This window comes from Phascolarctos cinereus, unplaced genomic scaffold (genome assembly GCF_003287225.1).
Source record: "Phascolarctos cinereus isolate Bilbo 61053 unplaced genomic scaffold, phaCin_HiC Scaffold_4;HRSCAF=312, whole genome shotgun sequence".
NCBI classification, from domain to species: Eukaryota; Metazoa; Chordata; class Mammalia; order Diprotodontia; family Phascolarctidae; genus Phascolarctos; species Phascolarctos cinereus.
In genome coordinates this window covers 652,055,735-652,077,157 of record NW_027555847.1, presented here as the reverse complement: position 1 = coordinate 652,077,157, position 21,423 = coordinate 652,055,735, and the positions used below count along the sequence as shown (strand labels likewise).

Below are 21,423 nucleotides of genomic sequence, written 5' to 3'. Positions count from 1 at the left end.
ACTAGGGAGGTCCCCTCCCAAAAGGTCCTTCTATTGGTGATATCCCAGGCCCCCAAACAAAAAGAATAATAGCTGACATATATATATATATACAGGGCTCAGAGAGCTTCCTAAAACAATTAGATTTGAGCCTCAAAACATCCCTGGGAGATAGGTGCTGTTATTATCGACAAGATCCAGAGAGTTCTATGAGGTCTGACGATGTACTTTTGCCTTGTGACCAACAGGACACTTAGGGAAAGAAGCTGAGCATATTACCATAGGAGCAGAGCTAGAAACCTCTCAGAAGACAGAAGTCTATGAGGTTAAGGCTGACTATCTACCAGAACAGCATCTTAGAAACGTAGTGTATTTATGGTTCACCAATACAGTCTTTAGTGGAATTATTTCAAACCAGAAGAAAATTCTTAGTTTTGGGACCTTACAAGCTGTACTGAAAACCCTGAGTCATGTGATGTGTTACAGATTTGGGAAGAATAAAATGGGAATACTTTGTTTTTTTTCCAAGTTTCTTTCTCTCCTTTCAACTTCAACACTAACTAGATTTTAGAGAAGTTTTTTTTGTTTTTAATTTGTATTTTTCACAAATGGCAAGGATTGTATTCCTGCAAATATTTTTACATATATGTAAAAATTCTTATTTCACTATTTGTGTGTCAACTATACATTTTAATTGCTGTTCAGTCATTATAGTCGTGTCTGATTCTGTGACCACATTTGGGTTTTCTTGGCAAAGGAGTTAGCCATATTTCTCTCAAGCTCATTTTACAGATGAGGAAACTGAGGCAAACAGGGTTAAGAGATTTGTCCAGGGTCACACAGCTGGTAAGTGCGTGAGGCCAGATTAGAATTCAGGAAGATGTCTTCCTGACTTTAGGCTGGGCACACCATCCACTGCACAACCTAGCTGCCCTGTACATTTTAATAATGAAATGTAATGATTAAGAATAAAAATGATTATTAGTATTTTTTTTAAAACCCTACTTGGTGAATGGGTTTCAGGGAGTTTCTGTAGGCACAAGTTGTTCTACTCAGACATGATTCAGTTCTTTCCCCTCACATAATTACAAGCCTTGACTTATTTCATTAATTAGATCTTGCCTCAGTTCACTACCCAACTGTCTAAAACAGCCCAGCAATCACCACCTAGTAATGCACCTGCTGCCTGTCCCTGCATCTCAGCCATCTTTCTCATCTACAATCCTTGGAACATGGTCCCTCCTCCAACTCCTGAACTTCTCAGGGAGTCCCTCAACCTGCAGGGTCAGAGGATCTAGATTTGGAAGGGTCCTTGGCATTCATTTAGTCCAGTCCCTTATTTTAGAGATGAGGAAACTGAGGCACAGAGAACTGTGCTGACTTCCCCCAGGTGACACAAGTTGTTAAAAAGAATAGTCTGATAGGAAGCCAGGTACTCTAACTCAAAATCCAGTGTTGTCCCTACCCTACTCTTTCCTTCTGCCCTCTCCTACCCTCCCACCGACCCCCACTCTTGTGATTCTCCATTGCCCTCACTTCCATACTCTCACCATGTTTTCTAAGTCTAGCAGATCCTGCTCACTCTGGAGGAGCCCCAGGAGAGGCTGAAGCAGAAACTGTCGTAACTTCCTGTCCAGCATGGTCAGCAGGTTTTGTTCATTCTTCACTTCAGCCTGCAGTTGATTAAAGTCCAAGACTGTGCTGACTATCGTTCTTCCACAGGAATCTAGAAAAAACAAGACAGGTAAGGCTGGGATCATACCCTAACTCTCAGGCCCTTCATCCCTGGTACCTGCCTGCGAAGCCTTTAGCCTCAGCAGGCTGCTGGAGGGGGTTCCTGCTTTGTACCCTCTTCAATCCAGGTGGATGTCCATATTCTCTGGCCTCAAGAATTTTACGCAGTTTATGGGGACCCAGGGAGGGGTCTGGGATCTCACTCCATCACAATAAGGAAGTCCAGCCCCCTGCTCTATTCCCAGTCTCAACCATAGGTAAGTTAAATGATGAACTTCCTTCCTTCCTATAGAAAAAGGAGTCATGTTTGAAGAGTCATCCAGCACTTCTCAAAGAAAGAACTTTTTGCTTACCATCTTTACCAATGATTTGGATACAGACATCAATGATTTCTTTGATATTTCAATACATCTGTAGCCACATTTCACTGATTAATCATAACAGCTAGCATTTATATGGCGCTTTGGAAGTGCTTAACAATATTATCTCATTTGACATGTAGAGTGAGAAACCCTGCTCTTCACAGAACCTGGGGTCCCACTGACGCAAGTTCCCTCGAAACCTGAGGCTAGTTACCCATGCCAGGGTCACCCCTGAGCCTGAGGGTACTCTGCCTCCAACCCTTCCATAAGCACAGTCCCTAGGAAGGGGCCAGGACCCACCTCACTGGAGCTGCTGTGAGAGAGCCATAAGCAGTGTGGCCTTGGCCCTGTCATTCCCTCTTAGACCCTCCCTGGCCTGTGGACCCTGGCCTGCCCATGCATCCTGCCTCTGAATAGTTCAGGCAGCTTTTATCTCTGTGTTTCAGTTGGGAGAGGCAGAGGAGGAGGGAACATAAAACAAAAAAGCCACAAACCTGACTGGTACATTCCAGATACTATTTCTGAAAAGAGAAAATATCAGTTTTACTCTTCAGAGGCCATCCATCCCCAGGATTCATCAGGAATCACAGCACAGAACAACACTGTCCAGCTTCACGTCAAAGAATCCAATCCACTCTGCAGGTGTCCCTGACTCAGCTTGTCTTCCCATCCCTGTGCTTCTTACCATCCAGTCTGGCAGGTGATTGGTTGGGCCACTGTCAGACCTAACAATAACAGCTGACCTCTAGCTAGCTAGGGCTTCAAGTTTGCAAAGCACTTCTCATACATTATCTCACTTGATCCTCAAAGGGACCCCAAGAGGACTGGGCTACAGGTGCCATGATCCCCATTTGACAGATGAGGAGACTGGGTCCCTCAGCAATGTGGCCACAACACACAGCTGGTGTGTATATGGAAGGTGGGATTTGAACCAAGGTCTCTGCTGACTGTAATTCAAGAGTGGAGCTTCTTCATCTGTAAAAGGAGGAATCCAGGAGGATTCAAGTGCATTATGAGATCTTCTATTAGACAAATACAAAGTAATATAAAACATGTAAGTTATGGTTGACATCTTGTTAAGACAGATGGAAGAAAGGTACCAGAGAACAACCTGACAAACAGGTAGGACTCAATATTCCTCTAAGACCTTCATCTTTCTATAACCATCAGGGGGGGCAGAGTGAATGGAATGCTGGACACAGAGACAGGGAGCCCACCTGTAGTCATTAACAACACTTGGACTCCCTATCACACAGGGCAGTCAAGAGGTTCCAATTAGGTAACGTACACACAATATTTTGCAAACTTTAACATAATATGTGTGTGTGTGTGTGTATACATTTTTTTGTTGAGTTGTCTTTTCAGTTGTGCCTGACTCTTTGTGACCCTATTTGGGGTTTACTGGAGTGGTTTGCCGTTTCCTTCTCCTGCTCATTTCACAGATAAGGAAACTGAGCCAAGCAGGGTTGAGTGACTTACCCAGGGCCACACAGATAGTAAATGACGATGGATTTTAACTCAGGTCCTCCTGACTACAGACCCAGCATTCTATCTAGCAACCCATATCATCTACACACATGTATATCTTATGTACATATGTGTAGATGTATATTTACATGTATATATACACATATGAAAATATACATTTATAAACACACATCTACACACATATGGAGGGTGTCTCAAAAACTATTAATCTTTGAATTGCACTAAGACTTTTCAGGGCAGCTCTCTTAACCCTGTTTGCCTCAGTTTCTTCTTCTGTAAAAATGAGCTGGAGAAGGAAATAGCAAACAACTCTAGTATCTTGGCTGAGAAAATCCCAAATGGGGTCACTAAGATTTGGCTGTGACTGAAACAACAGAGCAACAAAAAGACTTTTGGGACACCCTGTATATATTTTAGTTCCAGTGATTTCATTGTCCCACATGGAGGGAAAGGATACTTAGTTCTCTCTGGGGCTCACCTAAGCAGAACCCTGGGTTGAATCAAAACTGGGAAGAGTAGTTTTTCAATTCTAGGAAACTACGAGTGTCCTTGAGGAGCTGTCTGGACACTGGTCCCATAGATGGGCTGTCAAGGGCTCACTGGGCTCAGAAGCTAGAAAGATAACCAAGCTTGTCACTCACTTTTAGGTGAGAAGGTTTTCTGGTCCTTGTCGGGAAAGGGAAGAACTTCTAGATAAAGAAAAAAAAGTGAATAAAAATGATAAAATTTAATGCAATTGCAACTATGAGGGAAAATGGGCAGGGTTCTATTATTGGAGGGGCTATAAATCAATACAGCCTTTTTAAAAAGCCATTTGGCTCTATTCCTTAACAGCTGCAAAACCAATCCATACCCTTTGACCTAGGGATTCCACTGCCAGGATCATTAGTGTTGGAAGAGAAATTTAGAGATCAACTAATTCAACCCCCTCATTTCACCAACAAGGAAACCAAGGGGAGGACTTTAAGGCTGATAATTCCCTTAGTGCTTTAAGGACCCATGATTTCATTGGGGTGGGCACTCCCCCTACAATCATGGACACAACTAGGCGGCCAGCCTACTGGTGATGAGGGGCCTCCCAATTTAATTAGACTGGTTCTTAAGTGACAGACATACTTGGGACCCCTACTCAAAACTTCTCTAGGTCAGAATCACCCATCAGAACTTTTGCTGAGAACCCAGGACCACCACAACACACTGCTTGACACATCAGAGGAAGACTTAGAATGGAAGAAGGTTGTAATTAAAATGGGAAAAAAAGACCAGTCTATACAAAAATAAAGGGGCTTCATAAAAAAATGAAAACAATGTACTAAACTAAAGAAAAATGTCACACTTCAAAGGGATTTCACAGGACATGTAGTCCAAATTGTGCCTGAGCAGGAATCTATGGTCTCTTTGACTAGTGGTCATTTAGCCTTTGCTCAAATATCTTGAATGATGGATGGGGAGCTCACCATTTCATGAGTCAGTCTGAGACAGATTGGAAGATTTTCCTTCCCTTATAAGGTAATTATTATCTCCTCCTACTTAGTTTCTACCCATTGCCTCAAGGGAGATTGTGAAGTGATGGGATAGATTGCAGAATGCCACTGTCATGGAATATTTTTGAGCAACTAGAAATGTCAAATATGAAGAATACAAACAAATATGGAAAGAGAGGAAGGAAGCAAGGGGGGAGGGAATAAGCATTTATTAAGCTCCTACTACGTTCCAGACACTGTGCTAAGCATTTTACAAATATCATTTCATTTAATCCTCACAAGAACCCTGTGAAGTAGGTGCTATTATCCCCACTTTATAGTTGAGGAAACTGAGGTCCATAGAGGTTAAGGGACTTGCCTAAGGTCACTTGGAAGTGGTTACTTATAAGGTCAGAACTTGTGTCTGATGCTGGATTTAGACTCCAAGTGATGCAGAACAAAATCAGAGACACAACATTTCAGAGTTGTAAGGGATCTCAATAACTAACTGGCCTAACCCGGACCTGAAAGTTATGACATTAGAATACTCTGTTAATTACTTCTCAGTTATCCTTCACATAGCTTGCTTAGCATGTTTTTGTTTGTGTGTTTTATACCCAATTAGAGTGTAAGCTTCTTGAGGGTAGGAACTACCTTTTACCTCTTTTTGTATCCTCAGCATTTAACACAATATTTGCCACATAGTAGGCGCTTCATAAATGTCTACTAAATGTGAGTCCATGAAAACAGATATCCTCAAAAGCTTATGAGTGTAAGAACAGGAAAGACACTGTGGGGAGTAGCTGCAGGAAATCAATTACTACGAAGATTTTGTACATGTTTCTGCCTTTTATAAAAATGTAAATAATTTGGATTTCAACATTTTATTTAGCATTTTCTTCCTCACATGCTGTCTCCTGAAGTTATCCTCAGGGATGCCTCATTGGGAAATGAGGGATCTTGAAGTGATGCCAGTAGAACAGATGTCTGGTCATACTGGTTTGACTTTCAATCGATAAATCAATAAACATTTATCAAGGACCAACTATATACCAGATGCTGTACTAAGGGCCAGAATAAGCTAGAAAAGCTCCAAGTAGAGACCTGGGTCTGTTGTCCAAGAGCCGGCCCAGCTCTGTGCAGAGAGACTCACCCCCTGGCTGACCACAGGGGGGATGAATTCTGGCCAGGACAAGTCTTGGAGACTATGGGCTAAGGTGCTGTGACCACCATCTATGGAAGAAACAACCTCATCAAGTTGATGGGAGACCCTCAAACTATAAGTACGGTAGTTTCTCTTTTCCGTAGTTGGTATGAAGTTTATGGTGATCCAGAAAAAGAAAGATGACTAGAAGAGGAAGAAGGAAAAGTGAAAAAGATATCTATTCTCTGGTGCCTCCAAAGCCTCTCCTGCCCCCTCTTCTGGGTAGCTGGAAAACTCAGCGAGGAGAAGACTAGACTCCTTTTCCCATCCTTCTACTCCAGCCCGGAAGTGAGTGCTCATACCTAAGAGTATACGTGTGGGGCACAGAGGGACAGGGTGGTCTCTGCAGATGTCATCTACCTAACCAGCTGGGCAGCTGAGTTCTCCAGTCACCAGGACATGTACTATGGTAATGACCCCTCCATCTCCCCACCTCCCTCACTCCTTGGTTGGAGGAGGGTGGTTTATGGTGGATTTTCCTCAACCTCTCCATTCTCCCCACCCCAGTCCTGCTGATCCAACTTACTCCAGTGGTCCTGGATGATCAACTTGGCGACCTGAAAAGCAAGTATACTGCCCTCAGGGACAGTCACTGTCTTCACTGTGTTCAAGCTCCCCTGACCCTCACCCTGGGGAGAGAAGGAAAGAGGGCAGGCATCACAGATCAAGAATTGGAAGAGTCCTCAGAGGTTAGCTCATCCAACTCTCATTCTCAGGAAATCCCATCTCAGATGAAGGGACTTGCCCAAGGTCATACAGATGGAATCTAGACTCCTGTGCTTTGACTCCAAATCCAGTGCTCAGAGAAGGCTAGGCTTACGCAGGGATCTGAAGATTAGGGAGTGGAGGAGGGGGGGAGCAGAAGTCAGGATGGAGTCTGGGTGGGAGTCAGCCCCCAGTTCTCTGCAGTGGGGAGAGAGGGAAGGAGAAGAAATAGTAGGGAGGGATAGAGGCTTTGAGCTACAAACTGGGTTGGGTCTTGTCAGATGCAGATGTGACTGAAGACAACAATCCTCTCTCAGTTATTTGCAGGTGTCCCCTAAGCCATTTCTCCACAGCTTTTCAACCCTAGGCTGGCTCACCTCTAATCACTGTGTGTGTGTGTGTGTGTGTGTGTGTGTGTGTGTGTGTGTGTGTGCTTCCTCATCAGACAATCCTGGGAAGTTTCATCACATTTAAAGGAACTTCTTGGAGTCATGAGGAAGGGAATGCAGCAGCTTCCAGACTTGGCCTACAGCATTCCCAACCCCAGCTGAAGTATTCTTAGATTATGTGCTGTTTGATGAATATCCACACCCTGAGAGCTGACTAAGCACCCATTACCCACAGTAGGACTTGCTATTTTTAATGCATATACGCCAAACAGGCAGCAGGAAAGGGACATGGACCTGCAGAGGCTCCAGGCCCAGTCCACGTCTCCAGCTGCCTGCTGGGAGTCTCTGCGGATATAGGGCTAAGCCTGGAAGGTCACTGGATGCTGGAGCACTCAGACCTTCCTCCCTCCCCACCCCTTTCTCTCCAAAGTATGTTCTAACCTGGACACATGAGGCTCCAGGAATGATGATCTTCCCAAAGCCTTTCCTATTTCTGGATCTCTTCAGAATAGCCTCTTTCTGGGTCTTTACAGCTTCTGTTACAACATAGAGGTTCTCTCCCCGTTTCCGAAGCTCCTGAATGATATAGGGCTCTGGTGTCTTCAGTGTCCTGTAGGAGAGGAGGAAGGAAGGCAGCAGGTAAGGGATTTGGGATTCCCTCCTCCCATCCCTCTCAGTTATGACCTTGCTCAAAGCCATCTCCAGGTAGAGCATGTTTGGCTCTACTGCCTTGGGGGAGTTAATGTGGTGTAAATATATGTATGTAGTATGGTGTAATATGGAGGTTTGGATTTTGGGGATGGTTTGTGCACATGTTTGCAAGGCCTACAGCTGTGACTGGTGCCAAAAGGGCCTGTCTCCTATGAAGTCAAACACATTTTGGAGGGATCTCATCAAGGCAGAGCTATCCAAAGAAGGGCCACCAAGATGATGGTGAGTTTGAAAAAAAAAAACACAATTAAGTGGGATAGAAACAGTTCAAGGAACTGGGGTCATTTAGCCTGGAGAGTTTATAGGGGACATGATGATCCATGTCTTAAAATATACGAAAGATTGTCAAGGGGCAGAAGGCACAAACTTGTTCCCTTCTAGCCCCAGAGGGAAGAAATAGGACCAGCTCAAGGAAGTCCCTAGGGAATATATTTCACCTCAGAGTAAAGGAGAATTTCCTAATAAATAGAGCCACTCAAAAAAGGCATGAGTTGCCTGGTGAAGTAGCTGATTCCCTCTTGCTGCAGGCCTTTATGCACAGGCTAGGGGTGCTATAAAGAGGACTCCTAAATTAGGCAGAGCACCTGACTAGATCCCCCTCTGAGATCCCAGACCCTCCATTAGGATGGCTCTAACCTGTGTCAGGTATTACCTCCCACTGTTCCCTTTTGGGTCCTCTATGTTGTGTCTGAACTAACTCTACCCCCACGTCTCTCTGCACCCTCTCCTGCCTCCTGACTTTGCTCCTACTGCCCCAGGGGCTTGGGATACCTTCCTCCCCTTCCCCAACTGTATCTGCTGAAGTGCTCTCCTTTTCAGACCTAAACCTCAAGGATGAAGCCTTCCCTGTCTCTTCAGAACACGTTTCCCTCCTCAAATTCCTCTAATACTTCATCACAGAATCATAGATTTAGAGCTGGAAGGGACCTTAGAGGTCCTTGACTTGAACCTCATCATTTTACAGATGAGGAAACTGAGCCCCAGAAACATTAAGTGACTTGTTCAACTTCATATAGGTAATAAGCAATAAAGACTAGATTGGAACTCAGGAGCTCTGATTTCAGAGCCAGTGCCTTTGCTACATGCACACGAATAAGAATAAGAGGTGCAATGGGATAGGTGCAAGTGAAAAAAAGTACTCAGAAGTTTTGTTTTGTTTTTGATGAGGCAACTGGGTTAAGCGACTTTCCCAGGGTCACACAGCTAGTAAGTGTTAAGTGGTGTGAGGATGGATTTGAACTAAGGTCCATCCTGACTCCAGGGCCAGTGCTCCATCAACTGCACCACTTAGCTGCCTCCTCAGAGAAGTTTTTTTTTTTAAAGAGTTTTCAATGATAGCTTTTGCTTTTACATCACCTAGATTTTCTCCCTGGATCCTTCTTCCTCCTACTTCCAGAATATCATCCATTATAACAAAGATTTTTCAAAAAGAGGAAGAAAAACAATTCAGCAAAATCAATCAATATCTTGAAGAAAATCAGACATGGTATGCAATGTTCCACATCTATGCTCTCCAACCTCTGCAAAGAACCAAGGGAGGTACCTTCTCATATCAAATCTAGCAATACTTTTTAAATGAATCTATACTAAGCAGCCAGGAGAGGGCAGTAGCTTCTAGGTTGTCAGCTCCTTTGCTAGATTTATTGTATTTATTTTTTTCCAACTCTTTATACATTTAGTATTTTATTTTTTAAAACTTTGAGTTCCAAATTCTCTTCTGTCCTCCCTCCCCATCCCCCACCCCCATTGAGAAGACAAGCAATTAGATATAGATCATACATGCATAGTCATCCAAAACATTTCCAAAATTTGTGAAACACTAACTTGTATTTCCCTCCATCTTATTCCCTCTCCAGTTTATTCTATTCTCTTTCTCCTTTCACTCTGTCTCTTCTCAAAAGTGTTTTGCTTCAAAATGGATAACTTTGATACCATTAAATTGAAAAGTTTTTGAACAAACAATGCCAGTACAACCAAGATTAGAATGAAAGTAGAAAACTGGGAAAAAATTTTTTTACAACCAGTCTGACTGTAGAGAATTAAGTCAAATTTACAAGAATACAAGGCATTCCCCAATTGATAAATGGTCAAAGGATATGAACAGCCAGTTCTCAGATGAAGAAATTAAAGCCAACTATAGTCATATGAAAAAATGCTCTAAATCACTATTGATTAGAGAAATGCAAATCAAAACAACTCTGAGGTACCACATCACACCTATCAGATTGGCCAACATGACAAAACAGGAAAATGTTGGAGAAGATGTGAGAAAATTGAAACACTAATGCACTGTTGGTGGACTTGTGAAATGATTCAACCATTTTGGAGAGCAATTTGGAACTATGCCCAAAGGCCTATAAAAATGTGCATACCCATTGACCCAGCAACGTCACTTCTAGGGCTATATCCCAAAGAGATCATCAAAATGGGAAAAGGACACACATGTACAAAAATATTTATAGCAGCTTTTTTGTGGTGATAAAGAATTGGAAATTGAGAGGATGCCCATCAATTGGGGAATGGCTGAACAAGTTGTTGTATATGAATGTAATGGAATACTATTGTGCTGTAAGAAATGATGAACAGGCAGACTTCAGAAAAACTTGGAAAGACTTTTATGGTCTGATGCTGAGTGAAGTGAGCAGAACCAGGAGAAAGTTGTACATAGTAACAGCCATTGTGCAATGACTAATGTTGATAGATTTAACCCTTCTCAACAATACAAGGATCTAAGACATCTCCAAAGGCCTCATGATGGAAAATGCTATCCACATCCAAAGAAAGAACTATGGAGTTTGAATGCAGATCGAAGCATACTATTTGCCATTTTTTTTCTTCTGTTGTGTTTTGTTTCCTCTTTCTGGTGGTTCCTCCTATTGGTTCTAATTCTTACTTACAACATCACTAATGTGAAAATATGTTTAATAGGAATGGATATGTATAGACTATATCAGATTGTGCACTGTCTTGGGGAGGGAGGTGGGAAGGGAGGGGGAGAAAAATTTAAAACTTAAAAGCTTATGGAAGTGACTGTTGATAATTCAAAATATAAATTAACTTATTAAAAAAGTGTTTTGCTTCAAACTATCATCTCCCTCAATCTACCCTCCCTTCTAACATTCCCCCTTCACTTATCCCCTTCCCCCTACTTTCCTATAGGGTAAGATAAATTTCTACCCAATTGAGTGTGTATGTTATTCCCTCTTTGAGCCAATTCTGATGAGAGTAAGGTTCACTGACTCCCTCTTACCTCCCTCCTCTTCACCCCCCCACTGTAAAAGCTTTTTCTTCCCTTTTTTATGAGATAATTTGCCCCATTCTACCTCTCCCTTTCTCTTTCTCCTAGTACATTCCTCTCTCACCCCTTAATTTTATTTCTTAAATATCATCCTTTCATATTCAACTCACAGCTATGCCCTCTGTCTATATATGCTCCTTCTAACTACTCTAATAATGAGAAAGGTCTTATGAGTTACAAATATCATCTTTCCTTGTAGGAATGTAAACAGTTTTAACTTATTAAGTACCTTATGATTTCTCTTTCCCATTGACCTTTTCATGCTTCTCTTCAGTTTCGTATTTGAAAGTCAAATTTTCTATTTAGCTCACATCTTTTCTCAAGAATGCCTGAAATTCCTCTACCTCATTTTTTCTCCTGATGGATTATACTCAGTTTTGCTAGGTAGGTATCTTGTTTGTAATCCTAGCTCCTTTGCCCTCTAGAATATCATATTCCAAGCCCTCTGATCTTTTAATGTAGAAGCTGCTAAATCCTGTGTTATCCTTATTGTGGCTCAATTATACTTGAATTGTTTCTTTCTGACTGCTTGCAATATTTTCCCCTTGACCTCAGAACTCTGGAATTTGGCTATAATATTCCTGGCAATTTTCATTTTGGAATCTCTTTCAGCAGGTGATTGGTGGATTCTTTCTATTTCTATTTTACCCTCTGGTTCTAGAATATCAGGGCAGTTTTCCTTGATAATTTCTTGAAAGATGATGTTTAGGCTTATTTTTTTTAAAATTGTGACTTTCATGGAGTCCAATAATTTTAAAATTATTTCTCCTAGATCTATTTTCCAGGTCAGCTGTTTTTCCAATGAGATATTTCACATTGCCTTCTATTTTTTCATTTTTTTAGTTTTATGATTTCCTGATTTCTCATAAAGTCATTAGCTTCCATTTTCTCCATTCTTATTTTTAAGGAATTATTTTCTTCAGTGAGCTTTTGGACCTCCTTTTTCATTTGGCCAATTCTGCTTTTTAAGGCATTCTTCTCCTCATTGGCTTTTTTGGATCTCTTTTACCATTTGGCCTAGTCTGCTTTTTAAGGTGTAATTTTCTTCCATATTTTTTTGTGTCTCCTTTACCAAGCTGTTAATTAATTTTTCATGATTCTCTTGTATCACTCTCATTTCTCTTCCCAATTTTTCTGTATCTCTCTTACTTGATTTTCAAAATCCTTTTTGAACTCCTCCATGACCTAAGATCAATTCATATTTTTCTTGCAGGCTTTGGTTGTAGGAGCTTTGACTTTGTTGTGTTCTTCTGAGTGTGTATTTTGATCTTCCTTGTCACCAAAGTAAATTTCTATTGTCAGAGGTTTTTTTCTGTCATTTGCTCATTTTCCCAGCCTATTACTTGACTTTTAAGTCTTTGTTAAGCTAGGACTCTGTTTTCAGGGTGGAGGGTGAACTGCCCCAAGCTTCAGGGGTTTGGGGCAGCTGTTTTCAGAGATTCTTCTTGGGACCTGTAAGTTTTCAGTTTTTCCAGGGTGTTCTGATCTAAGGAGAGGTGTTTACTCCTCTCCTGGCCTGGGCTCTGGTCTGTGAGTGACCACAAACACTCTTCTCTGCCCTGGAACTGTGAGGAGGGTTCCTGTTCCACTGCTGCCACAAGCTGTGCTATGCTAGTGCTTCTCTTTACCCTGGGGCTGCCACCCAGGACTGTGACCTGCATCTGAGTATGGGCAAAGCAACAGAGTCCTGCCTCAGTGCTAGCAAAAAGATACCTCTAATCTCCTTAAGACCAGTTGTCTGTGGGCTGAAGGCAACTGCTGCTGCTGATTCAGTCACTCCCAAGGCCTGCTCATGGTTTGCTAGAACAGCCTGTGCTAGACTGTGTTCCTCTCTCACCAGGGTGCAATAGACCTTTCCTATTGACTTTCCAGGCTGTTGTGGCTGGAAATTTGCTTCACTCTGTCTTTTTGTGGGCTCTGCTGCTCTAGAATTTGTTTAGAGTCATTTTTTAAAGGCATTTGAAGGGGTTAAGGGAGAGCTCAGATGAGTCCCTGCCTTTGTTCTGCCATCTTGGCTCTACCTCCCTTGTTTGCTAGCTTGAAATAAAGAAACTGATAAACTACTTAGATAGGCTGCTTACCCATGGTCTAAATCCAGGGCCCTTTCCCCTGCATTGTGTCTCTGATGCTTACAGATCATCTCCACCCAGATGTCCTGCTGATGCCTCGAGCTCAACCAGCCCCAAACTGAGCTCATGCCACTGCAAACCAGATCCTGTTCCTGATTTTACTATTCCTGTCTGTAACAACTCTGTTCACACAGTCTTCTGTGTTGATAATCTGGGAATTATTGCTGCCTTTCCACTCTCTCTCATGTCTCACATCTAACCAGTGATTCCATCACCTTTTACATCTGTCCCCTCCTCTCAATACCCACTGCTTCCACCCTATTACAGCCCCAAATTACCACCTGCAGGAACTAACCCAATTGCCTCCAGATAAGCCATGCTGCCTCCTCCATCCTCTCCCTCCTTTACTCTGGTCTTCATATTGCTGCCAGACTCATCCTCCTCATCTGTCAATCTGGTCATGTCATTACTCTGCTCAAGAGTCTTCAGTGACTCCCTATTGCCTACTAAATACAGTTCAGACTCCTCTGTCTGATGTTTCAAGACCTTCCTTCAATCTGAGGCCCACGTACCTTTCCTACCTTATTTCATAGGACTCCTCAGTCTTTCCATTCCATTCAGATAGGACTGTTTGAAACTGCCCTCAAAAAGGCAAATCGAAACAACCCTGAGGTTTTACCTTACAACCAGAAAACTGGCCAAGATTAGAAATAATAGACGTGAGCAGTGTTAGAATGGCTATGGAGAGAGGCACACTAATACACTGGAGATGGAGCCATGAATTGGTTCAATCTTTCTGGAAAACAATTTGGAATGATGCTACAATGTTCACATCTTTGACCTGGAGGTCCCACTGCTAGGCATGTGTGCCCCAAGGAGGTTAAGACAGGTAGTCTTATTCATACTGGCACCTTTTATGGTAGTCAAGAACTGGAAACTAAGTAGATGCCAAAAAAAAAAAAACCCAAAACCTGTGGCACCTGAATGTATGAGTAGGAGAAATAAAGAATTTGAAGAATTCAGAGAAACATGGGAAGACTTCTATGAACTGACGCAAAATGAAGTAAACACCAGCAGGAAAAGAATATACACAGTGGCTACAATGGTGTAAATGGGAAGATCAAAACCAAAACTTAATGCTGAATAATTATAATGACAGAGCTTGTCCTTGAGGAATAAAAGGTGAGAAAATGAACCTTCCTCCCTTTCCTGCAGAGGTGGAGGACTATGGGTGTGGAGTATTGTATATGCAGCCAGACTCAGCTGCCATGTTGGCTAGTTTTGCTGACCCATTTTCTCCCTTTATTTTGTGTTTTTTGTCACAAGCAATGGATTACTAGCTGGGAAAGACATTAAGGTGTGGAGGTGCTATATAAACAAATGATATCAATATATATTTTAAAACCACTGCCCCTTGAACATGCCTTCTTTGCTCTTGTTGAAATGTTTGAAATGTTTTCCCTTACTCTCTTAACCTGTTAAATTCCTACCCATCAATTAAAGTTAAACTCAAATGCTCCTTCCTGCAGTAAACCTTCCCACATCACCTGATGGGAAGAACCTTCTTCCTTGGACCTCACTTTGTACCTTCCTAGTACACTTAGATAATATTGTGAATTGTTGTTTAAGTGGATTATTCTCATCCCCCACTAGACTGTGAGCTCTGTGAGGCTAGGGAGAGGGTGTTATCCAGGCCTCAGACAGTACAGGACATAACCACTATCCAAGGAAAACTCTGACTCTCTATTTCTCTCTGGTGGCCCCTGGGTTACTTTGCTTTGCTCCCACTCCCTCCTCCACCTTCCCCCATCCCCAAAGAGAAGTCACTAGAGCTCTCAGCTTTTGTCTTGTCCATTCCTCTCACCTTTCCTTCTGTAAGCTGTCCCAGGTGTTAGGGGACACAATGAGAGTCTTGACCTCGAGGACGGTTTTGTTTGACACTGAGGTGTGTCCTGAAATCTTCCCCTGCACAGAAGCGGTCACCTCCACACTGCCAGACATCATCCCATCCACCTCATCATTAAAGTGGAATGGTCCATGCTGGGTTACTTCTGGAGAGAGAGAGAGGCCAATCCTTAGCTAAAATGAGCATTAAATGTGCTTGTGCAGCAGGGGCCACCATGGGAGGAGGTAAAGGCATCTGGATCCCAACTTTATGTTTACTTCCTGAGTCACAATAGCTCAAAGTTCTATAGCACTTTACAATGTACAAAGTGCTTTCTGTACAACCAGCATGTGAAATGGGGAGTATGAATATTATCATTCCCATTTTACAGATGAGGAAACAGAGGCTCAGAGCAGGTAAGTGACTCATCGCCAGTCATATATCTAGTAAGTAAAAGAACCAGGGCTCAAACCCAAGTCTCTGACTTGTTCCATAGCTCTGCATTGCCTCCCCAATTCACCCCTACCTCTATTTAGGGTGGCTGGACAGAATGTTCTGGACATCACCGATATAGGACAGCATGTGCCTACACAGTCAGTCCTAGGAAAGTTGCATATTCTGGCCAAAACTATTGGACCCATTTCCCCTTCATAATCCATGTCAGTAGCCTTCCCCAGCTCCTTCTCTCACCAAATTGTGCTGGCTACCCCCTCTCCTCCCCAGGGGATTGTACCTGGTTCTGGGGAGCTGGGATCCAGAATGTCCTTGAGAGTCAAATTGAGCCAAACATACTGTGACCTCCAAAACAAGGAGCTCCTGGCCTTCTTCCGGACCAGGTAGTAGGGATTGAAGTGAGTGGAGCTCTTGAGGCTGTCCACAGGGACCAACTCCCCATTTTTGCTCAGCTCTCGAACCACATTCTTGGCAGCCCACTCAAATGCAGAGGCCATGGCTCTTAGGAAGGGCAAGAGAGAAGAGGGGACAGAAGCTACTTAGGCTCTCTCCTCTCTCCTGGAAGGATAGAGTAGTCAGTTTAATGCTTTGCACGTAAGACCTCAGACAGCCAGTCAGTCAGTCAAAAAGATGTATTACACAACTATTTGTTCGAGGCACTGTGCTAAGCACCAGGGATAAAAAAAAAAAAAAAGACAAAAAGACAGCCCCTGTCCTTGAAGAGTTCACAACTGAATGGGAGAGAAAATATGCAAACAACTATGTTATTTTATACACACACACACACACACACACACACACACACACACATAAATAAATACAACAATCAATAGAGGGAAGGTACTAGGAGGAAAAGAGATTAGGAAAAATCTTTCTGGAAAAGGTAGAATTTTAGCCAAGACTTGAAATCTAAAAAGCCAAGATGGGGAGATAAGGAGGGAGAACCTTCCAGGCATGGAGGACAGCCAGAGGAAATATCCTGAGCCATCAGAGAGTACAGGGCAGGGAGTAAAGGACAAGAAAATGAGAAAGATAGACGGGAGCTATGTTGGGAAGGGCTTTAGATGCCAAGAAGAGCATTTTGTATTTGATACTGGCAGTGTTAGGGAATCACTAGAGTTTATTGAGGGGTGATGTGTTTGGATCAGCACTATAAAAATCTTAGTTATTTTCATCATCATCATCATCATTATTGTTATTATCTCTCCTTCCTCAGCCAAATCTGGAAAAAGCTTTCTGGAGCTGTTCCCTTGACTTCTTCACTTTGCACTCCTCAACCCCTTGCAATCTGCTGTTTGCCCTCCTCCTAAATTGAAACTTCCCTCTTTGAGGTTCCAAAAGTCATTTAATTTGCTGACTCTGATGACTCTCTGTTCTCATCCTTCTTGACCACTGTGCAGTCATACCTCCCCGCTCCCTTCTGTGTGTTCTCTGCTCCTTCAGTTTTCATGGCACTGCAAGGGATTGAGGAGTAGCTAACATTTATGTAGCTCTTATATATCAGAGTGTCAGGCACTGGGCTAAGTGCTTTAAAATTACTATCTTATTTGATCCTCACAACAACTTTGGGAGGTAGGTGCTCTTATTATACCCATTTGACAGATGAGGAAACTGAGGAAGGCACTGTGAAATGACTTGCCCGAGGTCACCCAGCCAAATAGGTATCTGAGGTCTGATTTGAACTGGGGACTTTCCTAATTTCAGATTCAACATTCTATCCACTCTGCCACCTCGATGCTGATAGAAGAGAAAGGTTCAAGGCAAAAGTTCTTAACTTTTTTTTGTGTCATGGACACCTCTGGCAGTCTGGTGAAGCTTTTGGACCCCTTTAGCAGAATAATGTGTTTAAATGCATAAAATAAAATACCTAAGATTACAAAGGAAACCAAATTGAAAATAAAGATATAATTTTCCCCCTACCCATTTTCACCCCTGAGATAGATGCCAAGTTAAGAACCTTTAGCTTAAAAGAGTACTTCAGAGTCAAGTGGAGTTGTTTTGTTTTTTTTAATTTAGAACTGGACATCTTGATCTAATTTTAATTAAAATTGCTCTTCTTGTCTCCTCCTAATTCAAAATCTTGACATCTCTTAGCGGCTAATTTCCTCTTAAATTTTCAGTTGGGTCAATGTATCCATCTCAGCATTATTTTCTTTGTAGTCTTGGCCTTTTTTTTGGGGGGGGGGAAGAATAGCTTTGTTTGACTAACTTAGCCCCTCTACTTCTAGTCAAAACACTGTAGTAACTTAAGACCTATAGTTTATCCAACACTGCTTGTTAAGTTTCATCCTTTCTAATCATTTACCTTTAAAATCTAGATATTTTGTTTCTTCAAATGATTTTGAACATTTCTTTACGGAGTTCAATAAAACATACCTTTGATAATTTGTAGCATCAAAACTATATATATATATATATATATATATATATATATATATATGGTAGTATTGTCATTTTTATTATATTTGCATAGCCCAGCCATGAGCACTGGATGCTATTCTAGTTTGTGACAACACAAAAATTAAAAATAGAAATTCCATATACTAAAAAAAAAGATAAACAAGGAAGTTCTATTAGGCTAAAAGAAGCATAGAAAACAAACTAGTATCAATATTAAATATATATTTTCTAAATGTCATCAACATCTAATTTTTTTTTTTTGGCAAGGCAATGGGGTGAAGTGACTTGCCCAGAGTCACACAGCTAGTAAGTGTCAAGTGTCTGAAGTCGGATTTGAACTCAGGTCTTCCTGAATCCAGGACTGGTGCTCTAGCAAGTAGAGTTTTTTAAAGGAGGGACAAGACTGGAATATGTTTGTAGAGAGCTGGGAAGGAGCCAGCTAATAAAGAGAAAGTGATGAGGAGAGAAGCAAGCAAGGGGCAAGCTCTGTGGGGAGAAAGGAAGTGAACTGAATGGCCTTGGCAAGAAAAAGTAATATGTGAAGTCAAGAGACTGGGACAAATCCCTGAGGAATTGAGGTCCCTGCACTATAAAGCCTGAAGCTCTGAAGAGAAACTGAAATTTCTTGATCATTGATCTCTTGGGGAACAAAATGAGTGACACACTTGGGGTACCCCAGAACTAGTGCAGATCAAAATGTCTGTCCCCTAACCTGAGTCTTAACAGCAATAGATTTTACTTTAGAGAGGTTTCATCTTGGACCTTCAGGGGCCCTAATTCTTAAATACCACATGATCTCCAGGCCAGCAGGCTAGGTTCAGGCAGCACGACCCCTTGGATGTTATTGCCAGGGAGGTACAACCAGGGGGATTCTTGCGGCCCCCAAGAGACAAGAGGCCGAGGCTAAACCCACGGAGTCCAGTCCCACTACAGGCATGGAGAAGAAACAAGACATGGTGAAGTCTCAGGAAACAGTTCTCTCAAGTCCTAGAGTCAAAGTCAGAGTCAGGGAAACTGATAATGCTGCCTGCCTTCTCTCAGAATAGACTGTGCTAGGGAATCCCACCAGCGTACCTATCCAGCTTCTTTTAGATCTCTTGGAATACCTAAGAATAGGAACCAGAAGGAATGGGGAAGGGAGATGTCGGCCCCCGGACTCTTGCTCACTCTTTAATGCTATGGGATGGGGTTGTGCAGGCTACAGGCACCTAGCTGGTTCTTCCCCAGGCTTTTTTCTAAGGTGCCTTCCCCCCAGACCTCCTCTCCTCCCTGCTTTGCTCCCTGCCGCAGCTTACCTTGGCAGCCTTGTCCTATCTGGGGATGGCTGTGTGCATGTGGGGTGGGGTAGAAGTCTCCTCCTCCCTAAGGGCTGAGCTTTGTTTCAAAGAGAGATTTTGTGAGCTGCTTTCCACCTCAGCCAAAACTGAAACTACTTGGCGTCTAGCATCATGGTCCTTTTCCTTGCTCCATTTCCAGGAAAGGAAGAAATGAGACGCCAACGTGAGAAGCGCTGTTTTCTGTCTTCAATTCCGGCTAGCCCAGACTTATTACTGATGTTAGCTCAGGGGACAAGAAGGGGTCAATGGTGAGTCAACTGGCAGGCAGTCAGAACCACCCACTTCCTCCGCTCCGCCCCCCTCCCTTTCCTCTTATTTCTCCTCCCTTACTCCACCCCACTGAGTTCTACATTTGGCAAAATAGGGAAGTAGCAAGAAGAGGGAATTTTTCACTCATTTATTTTTTGAACACCTGCTGCATATAAAGGCTTGTGCTGGATACCTTTCCTCCAGGAAGTCAAGATGAAGAAATTCCTGCAAACAGCATTGCTAGAAGCATATGTGGCTGAACTGGAGCTTTCCAGCTGTCAGCAACTGAATCAAAGTTGAATTTCCTCCTGCTGTTATTCATTCTGCTTCCTCTAGACCAATGGTGGGAAACCTGAGGCCTTAAGGCCACATGTGGCCTTCTAGGTCCTTAAGTGCAGCCTTTTGACTGAATCCAAATTTTACAGAGCAAATTCAGTTGCACTTAAGGACCTAGAAGGCCACATGTGGCCTTAAGACTGCTGGCTCCTCACGCCTGCTGTAGACCCTAGCCAAACCAAACTATTTTCTATTCTCCAAATATAGCCATGTTTTCCCCTAAAGAATTCCCAAACATCAGTTTGGTGACTACTAAATCACTGTCAGATGTGGAACACTGAGCCAGGTTCTAGGGGAGATACAGAAGACTTGTCCTCTCCTGTAGGTGTGGTGGGGAAGCTAGAAGTCCAGGTTACTATAGTGCACAGGGTTACATGAGAAGGATAAAAGAAAGGACTAGGAAAGATCAGGAGCCAGGGGACGATCACTACCTAGATCAAAGAACTGAGGAGAGGATATTTGAGTTGGATTTTAATTGTGAGTTCTCCCTACGAAAGTAGAGAGAGAAGACACTGGGAGCAGAGGAAGAAGGCATAGAAGCAGGAGAGGGTCCTGTGTTTGGGGAAGTTGTGGAAAGAAAAGGGAGAGTTTGTTGAAGAATGTATCACAATCACAGACTCTCAGAGTAGGAAGGGACCTCAGATCTACTGACAGCCAGGAGCCCCTTTACAACATGCCGGACAAATGGCTGCCTCTGGAATCTGGATGGCCTTTTGGCTTAGTTGTTCTCATAGCCCTTCTATCTCTGAGGTAACGTGAGCTTTTCCGTTTCAAAGTTTTTCTTGCAATAAGACCAATGTCAGTCAGCCAATAAGCATTTATGAAGTGCTTACTATATATCAGGCACTTGCTAAACAGTGGTGTTCAGGGTTCTGGCTTAAAGGAAGATGAAGTGGGCATTACTTCTCCACCATCCGTAGAGTTAGGCCTTCCTGAGTCCAGGGAACATTTCACACCTTTGGTAGCCCAACCACACATTCCATCTATTCCCCGTGTTCTCTGGGAGCACCTTTTTACTCTCACCTCTTTTATGAAATGATCCTTTCCTAGACTCTCTCCCAGCTTAGAATTTCTGAACGTTCTAGCTTTTCATATGTATAGAACAATGTCACAACTTTCAATTACACTAAGACAAGGGTCATTTTATCATATGGCTATGACCAGAGGGTAACACTTGGGGTTGGGAGGAGTTAGAAGACCTAGGTTTGAGTCCTGTCTCTGTTACTTGCTACCTGGAATATTCCTAGAACATGTTATCAAAGGGATGGTTAGTGAATATCTAGAAAAGGAAGCGATGAGCACAAAGAGCCAGGCTGGCTACATGAGAAACAGGTCATGCCAGACTCACTTCATTTTCTTTT

General features: G+C 42.7%; 1 protein-coding gene across 2 annotated transcripts in view; it reads right to left on the bottom strand.

The window, feature by feature from the left end:
- GSDMD (gasdermin D) overlaps positions 1–19,736 on the bottom strand; it is a 33,843-nt gene extending 14,107 nt beyond the window's left edge. The window contains exons 1-8 of one of the 2 annotated variants that reach the window (XM_020994941.2): positions 19,436–19,736; positions 16,021–16,298; positions 15,267–15,453; positions 7,766–7,934; positions 6,757–6,859; positions 4,205–4,252; positions 2,570–2,596; positions 1,530–1,705 (exon numbers count right to left, since the gene is read on the bottom strand). In XM_020994941.2, the coding sequence (XP_020850600.1) occupies positions 1,530–1,705; positions 2,570–2,596; positions 4,205–4,252; positions 6,757–6,859; positions 7,766–7,934; positions 15,267–15,453; positions 16,021–16,237 (927 nt within the window). In that variant the 5' untranslated portion in view covers positions 16,238–16,298; positions 19,436–19,736. The remainder of the gene's footprint in view (positions 1–1,529; positions 1,706–2,569; positions 2,597–4,204; positions 4,253–6,756; positions 6,860–7,765; positions 7,935–15,266; positions 15,454–16,020; positions 16,299–19,435) is intronic. The other variant, XM_020994940.2, reaches the window with a different exon arrangement.
- Between the last annotated feature and the right edge of the window lie 1,687 nt (positions 19,737–21,423).